Source organism: Electrophorus electricus, chromosome 8 (assembly GCF_041902795.1).
Source record: "Electrophorus electricus isolate QZ-2024a chromosome 8, ASM4190279v1, whole genome shotgun sequence".
In the NCBI taxonomy this organism is placed as follows: Eukaryota; Metazoa; Chordata; class Actinopteri; order Gymnotiformes; family Gymnotidae; genus Electrophorus; species Electrophorus electricus.
The window spans coordinates 10,036,785-10,049,550 of NC_137504.1; the positions used below are offsets into that span (position 1 = coordinate 10,036,785).

Consider the following 12,766-nt stretch of genomic DNA (forward strand, 5'->3'; position numbering starts at 1 on the left):
TTTGGAAATTGGGTTTAGAAATCCTGTTGACACATGGTTATTACATCTTCACTGAATCTGTCTGTTTCTTACAAACACAAGCTCCTAAACCCTGATATTTTTCTACATGTAACTTTTGTTTTAATATGGATGGCTTGCCATATTAGCTCGGCAGTCACCACTTTCCTTAAGTTCAAATGTTCAATCAAAAACATCAGAAGATCTTCTAAAAACATGCCACAAGCTACTGGGAAATGGAGTTGAGCTGCTCTCCAAAACTGTTGTACACCTCCTCCAACGATTTACAAGCTTTGGCTTAGTCTGGGTTTGGGAAACTGTGCTTTAGTAGCTTGTCCACTGACTATGCATTATGCTTCTTGGGTTTGTGAAGATAGATCATACGTACATACATTTTTCCTACAGTAGTAAGTTACTACATGGTCAACAAAAATGTACATACATAACACATGACAAAACTCCATAAAAGTAAGTCCCTGCTTTGAGATGGAAAGCCATCCATTATTACACTACTGCATGAGGAGAGGGTACGGCTGGGGAAGCAGGGAGGCTGTGGGTCTGGGCTGGCTCAGCCAAGGAATGGGAAGGAAAGCAGAGGGAAGCATGTGGCCTACACAGGGAGAGAATGCATGTTAACCTGCATTCATGCAGACAGAAAACAAAGGTGTGTACATAAGTGTATGTATTTGTGTGTGTGTGTGTGTGTGTGTTTGCTTGCTCAATCATGGAGAGGTGTTATACAAACTGACAAGTTGACAAAGTTGACAAACTGAAATTAAGATGTTGGATTCACTCAGATTGCTTACCTGAGATCAGTACCAATTAATACACTTTTCTCTAGTTCAATGAGAGCAACATCATACTCATAGAACTCTGAAATTCCCTCCTTCTCTTTATCTCTGATTTGGAATTTGGGGTGAGGTATGTATTCCTTCACTTTTGGTAATGGGGTGCCTGATCACAAATAAAAAAGGATTAAAAAGAGTGTTTATGACATTTTATGATCCTTGTGGATTTTTATTTTGTTCAAACTTCTTGAAAGGACTGTTTTCTTTCAACTGCATATGGTACCTTTAACATTTGGTGCCCCAACTTTAATATTTTCAGGTATATCACCAAACCTAAAGCAATGGGCTGCAGTTAGAATAAATGTAGGAGTGACCAGTGATCCTAAGCAGTTGACTACTGTACCATCCTCATGCTGTGGAGAACAAGAAAAGCAAAAATTCTTAAACTTTTCATCATAGCTGACAAAATCAGATAGACATCAAGAAAAATACAGAGGTAAAGTAGTTTCTTTAACATATATATTTTAATTTTAAATATAAACTCACTACACCAACAATTATTACATGGTTTTAAATACTATTTATTTATTATACTAACAGTCACATCAATCTTTATCAGCCAGGGGTATCCACGGCGCATGGTTGATGGTGTTCCATCGTCATAGTCTCTGTAAAGTCCACACAGACTCACGCTAGTGCTCTCATCTATGTAAGAAACAAAGGTATAATGTGATATGCACACACACACACACACACACACACACACAAATTCTCTCTCTCTCTCTCTCTCTCTCTCTTTCACTCTCTATCTCTCTATTTAATGCACAGTAAAATCCACTACAACTAAAGCAGTGTAATAATGATGCAGCCAACTAATGGTAATGCAAAAGTTGTGTGAGCTCTACAACAGAGAGAAGTACAGAAGTACCAATCATTTGATCAAAGGTTTCTTCCACATTTTCCATATCCTGGAGTAAAAAGAAATGCTTCTCATCCCGTTTTTTTGTTACCCAGTCATCAATGTCTTCTCTTTGCACATCATCACCCACACCAAACACATACAGATCTGAAATGTGACAATATCTGTGTCAGTGGACCATCAAAGTGCACTTTTTAAAGTTTTTATGTAGTTATGTGTTTTAAGATCAGATATTCTAATTTATCTTATTCACATTTAAATAGTATTTTGGTTGTCTCTAAAAGCACGGTATAGCTTACATATAAAGAATAATGCACAATGCACAAATTCTATCTAATGGATAGGAGAATTTATTGACAGAATTAGGAGCACTAGTATTACTAATAAAAATTCATTGCTAGTACAGAAAGAGGAATCCAAACTGTATATCATATAATGCAGGGTTTTCTCACCAAGATATTCATCCCGTTTCTCAACTTGTCCATTGTACACAACTTGTTTGATTTCATTAACCTTGTGTTTGGGTTTCCCTCCTATGTTGTAAATACCTGCAGACATTGAAATAGGAACTGCAAATTTACACTGACATTAACATTATATTATGATGAAAATATTGTTGAATAAAAAGTCATTACCATCAGTGAACATGATTATTACATGCTGTATATCATTAAAGGCCTTTTGATTTCTGGCCTTTTCAAAACTGATGCTGTCCAAAATTGCTCCATAGGCTTTTGCAATGTTGGTTCCTGTTTTGTTTCCTTTTGCTGCCAATTATAAAAAATTGTCATAATGAAACAGGGCAGTACTTAGTGTCAAAATGTGTTTCAAAGGAAAGGATTTTTGCAATGCATTATCACAAATGAATGCACCTTAAGATGAACCTTATGGTCAATGGCTTACCATCATATTTAAAGTCTGCCAGGTCCTGAAGAATTTTATCCAGTTTTTTTTCATCACGTCTCTTGTAATCAGTGATACTAACTATTCTTGTCACTTCTGTGGCAAAAATAATGATCTCATAGTTTGGGGAAACCTGATAGTAGCGAATCTGATGAAAAAAGGGTTCAGTTTAAATACAGTAAAGATTACCCTTAAGTGAGACCATTCTAATCTGGAACAATGCACAGTAAATGAGACACAGAACAAATGGATTTCACTATGTATATGGATTCCAGACATTTTACATACTAGTTCAGTGAAGCTTGTGAATATATTAAAGAGAATATATCAAATTAATCACAAATGTTGGGGTTAAGAGTCATAAATTGAAAACCAAGAATTCCAACATTCTTACTAACTTACTTTTTCTATAAGTTGCTTAATGATATTCTTTGCTTTATTAAAATCTTCTTCCTCTATGCTGTCAGATGCATCCAGGGCAATGTAGATGTCAAGTTTTCCCCCCTGCTCCAGTTTGATTCTCTTCCCTTCTTTATCTGAAACATAAAATAGGTGTGCTGTTATGAGTGCATTAATACATTAAACATTTTGCTACAACAATTATTAAATGTAGAATTTCTAAAATCAAAAGATCAAATAACACATTAGAAATAATAAAAATGACAAATGAGATGTATGTGTTTTCAGGTTTTAGATATCAAAGTGATGATACTAACAGGAAAATATGAGCTGTGGAGTCTACTCACCTGTTTCCTCATGCATAGTTAAAGTAGTCTGTAGAGAACTGCTAAAAGCCTCTGCTACTTCCTCTGGAGTGTCATATGTGAAATCGGCTAAAATGAAGAACACAGTAAAGGTGATATCAGGACACACATCACAATCCTCCTACTGTTCGTAACATATAAAGTACTGGAACATGCTTTATTATCGTGATACCAGTAATTAGTACATATATGACTAAAAGTCTGTTTCCAATATTAGTAAAGGTTGTACAAACCATAATTTATATTATTCGTAGATAACATGTTACATTTGAAAGCTATTCAGTGTGATGTGCAGCAGTATGATATGTGTAGACCAGGCTCTTCACCATAGCACTCTGGCTCTTGCCCTGACCACTGTCCATCATCCTGACATACACGAACTTTGGAACCCAGCAATTTCAAGTTGTCATGGCAACGGTAGGTAACCACATCATCGATGTTGAAGATGTGGCCTGTTCTTCTGGCGCCAGGCGGAATGCCGGGATCAGGGCAGTGGTCAGCTGTGGGTTGGGTACATTTCAACATGAGACACCTTCCTAGCTGCAGCTTAATGATTGTACACATGGTAACTTGGTATGAAAAGCAGCAGAACCAGTGGAAAAGCTCTTTACGTACAGTTACGACTACAAACGGGTGTGCCACCACTCCACTTCCCATTAGCCTGGCACACACGGGTGGAGGAGCCATGGAAGGTGTAATCAGAGTAACACCTAAAAGTTATTGTGTCATTTATGTAGTAAATCCTCTTGTAGGGGTCCACGATTCCATTATTCAGAACATTTGGATTAGGGCAAGTCACCCCTAAAGAATGAAAATATAGTGAGACAAATATCTAGAATGAAGGACAATGTGTCATTTATGAGAGACTAGGAGAAGTGTTACAGAATTATTTGCTGCTTACGTTTGCACTCTGGCTGTTTTCTGGTAGGTGCAGGATACCAGCGCCCTCTGTAACACTGGCGTACTTTCACAGGATGTGGATAATAACCCTCTGGGCAGTGGTACTTCAGTGTACCACCATTATTGGAGAGGGTGAAACTGCCTCCCCTGATGGCTAGGTTACTGTCCAAACACTGATGTGAAGATGGAGCACCTACACAGAAACCGACAAGTGGGATCTAATACAGGCTTGTGAAACTGTGATGAAATGGAAAGTAAGATTATGAAACAAGACTTGGAACCATTGGAGGTGTTTAAATGAGGAAATTACTTTGGTAACAACATTTCTGTTTGTTCAAGCAAAATATATTGGTTAGTATTGCTACCTGCCAAATTCAGACTTTAAAATAATTAAAACTTTGTCTGACACACATCATGGTATAAGTAAAATGAGGCCATGTTCACACTTTTATGTTTAAATGCCATTTTGCTTGAATATTTACACTTTAATTAATGTTAGAGGCTTATCCTGTTCTCCATATGTCTTAGTGTAATAAGTAATATAATAATCATTAGCTTCTCTCTCTCTCTCTCTCTCACACACACACACACACACACACACACACACACACACATCCAGGCTATCATTGCCTACTTTTTAAAAAATGCATATTTTTTGAATTGCTTAAATTATATTCTTTATTCAATTAAACTATTATAGCCTTTGATTTCACCATTGTAAATTTTAAAATTAATTTATTTTCCCAGCATAATAGCATTGCATATACAATAATTTCATTTTAGTAGAATATTGCAGTTCAAAATCAGCAAATAAATTATAGTCTACTCAACAACCCTTAGAATGTAAATGAATAGCAAGCAATATTTCATGAACTTATTTCACAATGGTTTATTTATGGTGTGAAGAAACTCTGTTTATAGTTGTTTTTCAGATATAGTTTGATAAAGTTATCTATTTAGATTAGTTTCTTCTGACAGCCAGTCATTTTGCAATTGTAATCTGCTCCTTAAACCGACTATTAAAATGAACTTCCTGCAGAACGCTACAAAATCATCCAATCAGCAACTCCATAAACGCGCCCGGAACAGATGGGTTCCACACGCGCAGCGGACCGCACTAAAATGGAAATAGCACCGATTTCAAGAGGACCGCTCGAAAATAGCCTTCAAATGACTAGCAGAGTTGGTCCCGAGTTGGTCCCGAGTTGAAAACATTGTATTGTGAAAACGGCCTTAATCACAATTAAGTCCCCAACCAGTGATGGATGAAAAACAAAACTTGACTTGTCTTGCTTCTAAGAGCAGAAACAAACCATAGACATGCAGAATGGACAATGTTCTCAAGGCAGGTAGAATGCAAAAATATAGCTATCCCTCAACAGTCTACATATTGTAAAGTAACTTGTTAATAAACAAGACTTGACCAAAGTTAAAAAGGTCATCTCAAATGGAATGACAGTGTTGCTTTTAAATTTACATTCATGTAAATGTTAGTGGTTAGTAAAGCACAGTCAAAATCGTCAGGACTTACCAGTTACAAGAGGACAGTGGCCTATTGTCATAAAAATGAATAAATTCAGACAAAGCAGAGACTTCATGTTGCCTTTACAAGCTTGCTGTAAATGGGGTTATAGGGAACTAGAAAGGTAGATGCATGTTTATATAGCAGGGTAGGCATGGCCATATAGAGGACCTTTTGTCACTGTTTAACAGGAAGTCAGACAGAAAGGCCCACTGAGCAAATACTATGTTTAAATATGATCTCACTTAGGTGCAACTTAATGAAAATTTTCAGCTGGTTATCTTGTCATTCACTATTATAAATGTAGAGGTTTTTTCTATTGCAATATTAATTTCTAATTAATTGATTTGACCTTTTATAATTTTATTATGGATCTGTTAAAACCTTCCTCAGTGATTGATTTCAGCTGGTTTTATAAATATAGCTAAGATACTATGCAGGACTCTCAGGCTCCCAGGACTCTGGTAGAGGACCTGAGTTTGAAGGAAAAATACAGCCCGGAGGGCGAGTGGGGAATTTTTATAAAAGAACCATTCTAAGTATACTTTTGGTTACAATGCAACAGAACCCTTGCTGTGGATGCACCCAGTGCAACAGAATGGTACTGGAAGAGCAGTTTAAGAGATGTGAAAACAGAGCACTGCAATCTCCCAAAGCAGGAACGAGTCAGCATTACAAGATGTCCAAGAGTGGGTCACAGTCATTGAGAACTGGGTAGCACCTGGCCTTGATATGATCCATGCCTACTAGTTAAAGCTGATGGCCGACTAGCAGAAAAAATGAACCAGCTGCTAATTACTGGCTCCCATCTGGGCAGACTACCACTGGTAATGAAGAAGCAAGGGTATGTTTGCATGTGTGTGTGTGAGTATAGATAGATAGATAGATAGATAGATAGATAGATAGATAGATAGATAGATAGATAGATAGATAGATAGATAGATAGATAGATAGATAGATAGATAGATAGATAGATAGATAGAGAGCTTATGAGCCAACCCTTTGCAGCTATAATGGCTTCAACTCTTCTGGGAAAGTTTTAGGAGTATGTTTATGGGAATTTTTGACCATTATTCCAGAAGCGCATTTATGAGGTCAGACACTGATGTTGGACAATAAGGCCTGGCTTGCAGTCTTCACACTAATTCATCCCAAAGGTGTTCTATCGGGTTGAGGTTAGGACTTTGTACAGGCCAGTCAAGCTCTTCCAAACCAAACCCGCTCATCCATGTCTTTATGGACCTTGTTTTGCACACTGGTGCGCAGTCATGTTGAAACAAGAAGGTGCCATCCCCAAACTGTTCCCACAAAGTTGGGAGCATGAAATTGTCCAAAATCTCTTGATATCCTGAAGCATTAACAGTTCATTTCACTGGAACTAAGGGGCCAAGCCCAACTTCTGAAAAACAACTCCACCCTATAATCCCCCCTTCACCAAACTTTATACTTGGCACAATGCAGTCAGACAAGTTCCGTTCTCCTGGCAACTGCCAAACTTGTCCATCAGATTGCCAGAGGGAGAAGCATGATTTGTTACATCAGAGAACACATCTCCACTGCTCTAGAGTCCAGTGGCGGCATACTTTACACCACTGTATCCGATGCTTTGCATTGCGCTTGGTGATGTAAGGCTTGGATGCAGCTGCTCGGCCATGGAAACCCATTCCACAAAGTTCTCTACACACTATTCTTGAGCTAATCTGAAGGTCACATGAAGTTTGGAGGTCTGTAGCGATTGAATCTGCAGAAAGTTACCGACCTCTTAGCATCCGCTGACCCCAATCTGTCAGTTTACATGGCCTACCACTTCGTGACTGATTTGCTGATGTTCCCAATCACCTCCACATTGTTATAATACCACTGAAAACAGACTGTGGAATATTTAGTAGCGAGGAAATTTCATGACTGGACTTGTTGTACAGGTGGCTTCCTATCATAGTACCATGCTGGAATTCACTGAGTTCCTGAGAGCAACCCATTCATTCACAAATGTTTGTAGAAGCAGTCTGCACACCTAGGCACTTGATTTTATACACCTGTGGCCATGGAAATGACTGGAACACCTGAATTCAATGATTTGGATGGGTGAGTTAATATTTTTGGCAATATAGTGTACATGTATATACAGTATATACCTATTTCTATACATATACATCCACTGCAATTTGATACCAGAGATTTTTCATTACATTCTTATATAATAAATTTGTTGCTTTAACCGTGAATCCTTAGCAAACCTTAGAGCTGCTAAGTGTATAAGAGGAATGGGACAAGAGAAGAATCTCTGTAATCTATATTATTGTGCAAAAACGGAATTTCACCTATACTAATATGGGAAATTAAATGACAGGATAACATGAAATGCAAATGTCCTCAATGAACAGTTTTTATCCAGAGCTACATGTTGAACTCCCTGGCCTTGCAAAAAAAGAAAAATTTACAAAGAAAGTTCCTGTTTGCTCTTAGATTGAAATACAGAAGCTACATGCAATGACTATGCAAGTGCTCATTTTGCAATGTACTTGAAATGCTGTGTAATGCAATTTCATTTTCATTTATTTGAAGATTATAGCAGCACATTTTATAGCAGTTTGACTTTCAGAACTTTAAAGTACAGTATATTCAGAAATCATCAGAAAGATTGCCCACTCTAAAATCACCCCATGTACTCCTGTTGTCCAAGTGTTATGTTAGCTTCCCATTACATCCCACATAAAGATTAAACTGTTCTGCTTACGAAGCACTCCATGGCACCCTTATCTCAGCTCCTCTGTCCATGCATGCTCTCCTATGCACTTATTACCCCCATACTCCGCTGGCTGACAGATCGTTCTGGGCCCAGTTTCCCCAAAATTTCATAAGGTAAAATTTGTCTTAACTGATATTCTGTGCAATTCCTGCCTTAGAATTTATCAATTAACTTTGTGCTACAGTGATTTTTTGAAAGGTCAGCCCAGTGTAGTTGCTCGATAGCACTGGGGTTTGTTGCCATGCCTGAAGTAATGTTTTCTCTTTCAAAGCTCATGACAAAAATGCACCTCTTCACACAATAGGATTGCATTCATGACTCCTAACTGGTTATTTTCTACCCTTTGGGTATTTTTTATTCATACTCCACTACTCAACCTGAGCTCCTCCTTTTAAGATGGCATGGCCTTGTTACACAGTCAGTAGCTGTATGAGTATGTTGATTTTTGTGCATTAATGCTAATTTGTCTTCTCCTTTTCTCCTAATATGTATTCTCTTTTCTCATTGTTTACCCTGTTTATAAATTTAAAGACTTGGGTGTGAGAGAGACACTATATAAATAAAACCTTCAGTTATTTCTCGGGTAAAATTTCCTTAGCTGTAACATATTGGAAACCTGCCATTTTTATTTGTTGTTTTTATAATGAATATAAACCTTAGTTATTTTTAGATGTGTACAAGAGGAATGTGACAAGAAAAGAATCCCTGTACTCTATGTTATTTCTCAATAATGACATTTCCCCAGTGTTATGTATCATATGTAGTATGCATATGTCTGATTTGTAGGGGTTTTTTTGCAGTGAAAGTGTTTGTATAATCTTGAAGCTTATATGCATTGACTATGTGAACATCCATCCTTCTGTGTATAGACTAAAGCAAGATGCATATATTTGTATGTATACAAAGATAAAGACATGTTAATGTAAGGGAATATGGCTATCTGTGCTATTTTTATTTTTTTTTTGCAATAATTAGATTACAGCTACATTTAAAAATATGGCAATTACTAGCAGGATCATTTTTTGATTGGTATTGTTCATTTTTTCAAATAGGCAGCAACTGATCTCATACTCATGTGTCAGCTGCCCTTTGCTTTTTACAATTTATTCTAACAATTGTATTGCTAGTATGTATATGTGTGTGTATATACACTGCCTGGCCAAAAAAAAAAGGTCACACACACTAATATTTCGTTGGTCCGCCTTTAGCTTTGATTATGGCACGCATTCACTGTGGCATCATTTCCACAAGTTTCTGCAATGTCACAACATTTATTTCTGTCCAGAGCTGCATAAATGTTTCCCCAAGATCTTGTATTGATGATGGTAGATTTGGACCACTGCACGAAGTGTTCTCCAGCACATCCCAAAGATTCTCAATGGGGTTCAGGTCTGGACTCTGTGGTGGCCAATTCATGTGTGAAAATGATGTCTCATGTTCCCTGAACCACTCTTTCACAATTTGAGCCCGACAAATCCTGGCATCATCATCTTGAAATATTCCCATATGCCATCAGGGAAGAAAAAATCCATTGATGGAATAACCTGGTCGTTCAGTATAGCCAGGTAGTCAGTTGGCCTCATTCTTAACATTTCTGAACCTAGACCTGACCAACTGCAGCAACCCCAGATCATAGCACTGCCCCCACAGTCTTGTACAGTAGGCACTAGGCATGATGGATGCATCACTTCAGCTGCCTCTCTTCTTACCCTGATGCACCCATCACTCTGGAACAGAGTAAATCTGGACTCATCAGAACATATAACCTTCTTCCATTACTCCAGAGTCCAATCTTTATGCTCCCTAGCAAACTGAAGCCATTTAGCCTCACTGACAAGTGGTTTCCTTAAGGCTACACAGCTGTTTAGTCCAAATCCCTTGAGTTCCCTTCGAATTGTATGTGCGAAAATGCTCTTTTTCACTATTAAACATATCCCTGAGTTCTACTGTTTTTCTACGATTTGATTTCACCACATGTTTAAGTGATTGCCAATCACGAAAATCCAAGGTTTTTTTCTGACCACATTACTTCCTCCAAGATGATGTTTCCCCATGGTCCTTCCACTTTTTAAATAATGCATTGGACACTTCTTAACCCGACTTTTGTAGTTTCAGCAATCGCCTAAGATGTTTTAACTGTTTGATGCATGCCAGTAATTTGACCCTTCTGAAACAGATTAACATCTTTTCCATGACCATAGGATGTGTCTTTCTACATGGTTGTTTAACAAATGAGAGGCTACTCACTGCATGCAGTAATTATCCAATGAGAGGATCTTACCTACTTGCTTAGTTAAACCCAGGTAGTGACCTTTTTTTTGGCCAGTGTTACAGTGTTAGGCTGTGAGGCCGTAACAAGGAAAAAGAGACAAACAGCTAATATAATGGAAGTTGTGATAAAGTGAGCAGCAACAAAACAAACAGAAGCACAAATGGAAGGTGTTTTTCAGTGCATTTTACAGAGGTTATGGTTCATAAACAAACAAACTAACATGTCGGCCCGAGTGCCGCAGGGCGCAAGGCAGGACGCACAGACTTCCTTGACAGGGACAAACATTTAATAACAAACGACAGCGGCACTCACGTATTACAAACGATAAACATGAACAAGAAACGATTGACGTTAAACGAACACAATACACAAGGATACGTCTAACAAACACGTTACACTTAGACATTACATCTGCAATGACCAACCATGCCACACACCCTGACGTGAGTTTAAATACACACAGACAAAACGAAGTACAGGTGTGTGCAGGCGTGGCCACACACGAGAGTCCTCCTACTGCACGTGGCTGGCCAAACCACGTGACTCGCGGCTCCCGACGCGTCCGTCCAATGAACGCGAGCCTCCGGGCGCCATGTACAAGAAAACACAGCACGGCAGTGCCTGGCGCACACCCAGTACCAGGCAGGCTAGGTGCCGCCAGCAAGGGAGACCTCAAGGCAAGAGGGAGAAAAGCAGCTTCCCTGCCTCTGTTGGGGCAGTCCGGTATGCTCCACAAAACGTTGCACCTGTAAACACAAAGGCGCAAACACAAACGCACGATAGCGCCAACACACAAACATATGGCGCTGTGACGTGACGCCTGCCGTCCCCGCAGGCGCCTTGACGTGTCCGTGGCCTCAACGGACACGCGGGGGTGCACGTCCGCCCCGATTCCAGATGTGCTACCGCCCCTAACGGTCTTCCTCTCTTCCGCTGCTCTAGGAGCGTCCCTGCGGCGGTTTGCCTCCGAGGCTTTGGGCAGACCCATCCAGTCTCGCTGGCAAGTCCGCTGAGGAGAAGGGGCTTAGGAGATCCCGCTGGCTCCACGCGACCGCCCTTTTTCTGTAACGTTACACGTTACATTTAGACATTACATCTACAATGACCAACCACGCCGCACACCCTGACGTGAGTTTAAATACACACACAAACCACAAACCAAAGTGTCTTCAGGAGTGACCAAAGACAAAATAACAAACAAAACCCACTCTAATTAAATAAAACTACCCACTAACTAATCCTAACAACACAAAAAACCTACAACAAACTTTCCTAACTCTACATCTCCAAACAATAGGAGATGCACTCATTATATTAATATTTCGCTGAAGATTAAATTCTATATTCCACAAGGTATATTCCAATCACAGATTCAATATGAAGAACTTTGTTTTCACAGATGCCAAAACATTCAATACCTATCTGGAATGTTTACACAGGTGGAGCCAGTGTGACATGATTTTAGGGACTGGGCCTTCGTCAGCAAAGGGCCTTCCCACCAATGCTGGCCTGCTGGGAAGGGACGTATGGACAACCTTTATATATCTGCTGAGTTGTTCATGAGTCTGTTTATAGAAAATACAGGGGCTTGTGGGAGTTTGTTGATGACAATACTGCCTGGCACTGTAGGGAATTCATGTTATGAAAAGTAATCCAAAAGCAATGGAAAATAATCAGATTATGTTACTTTAATATAATAATACTTTGGATTCTTTTACAGATACAGATATATGAATAGTAATGAGCCAACTTGTATTCCTCCACTCATGTATCACCAAGTGTATAATCTCTCATATTTGAAAGGTAAATGGCAAAAATGAAAACTGTATTTAGTGTTACACATGGATTATTCTTAAGCAAATACATGATGGGAGTAAAGAAGCTTTAAATTTAAAATAAAGATATAACATGAAATGCAAAGAAAAGGGGAAAACAAAACATTTACAAACAGA

The 12,766-nt window shown here is 38.8% G+C and overlaps 1 protein-coding gene across 1 annotated transcript; it reads right to left on the reverse strand.

Annotated features, from left to right (window-relative positions):
* Positions 1–501: 501 nt before the first annotated feature.
* On the reverse strand, positions 502–5,910 carry LOC145658951 (complement factor B-like). The gene is made up of 14 exons (XM_081719026.1): positions 5,803–5,910; positions 4,273–4,464; positions 3,987–4,172; positions 3,698–3,871; positions 3,354–3,440; positions 3,010–3,143; positions 2,608–2,755; positions 2,340–2,471; positions 2,157–2,252; positions 1,714–1,851; positions 1,384–1,490; positions 1,069–1,198; positions 804–951; positions 502–607 (listed from the first exon to the last, which is right to left on the reverse strand). The coding sequence occupies exons 1-14, from the start codon at positions 5,867–5,869 to the stop codon at positions 502–504; spliced, it is 1,845 nt and encodes a 614-aa protein (XP_081575152.1). The 5' UTR covers positions 5,870–5,910.
* Positions 5,911–12,766: the final 6,856 nt, after the last annotated feature.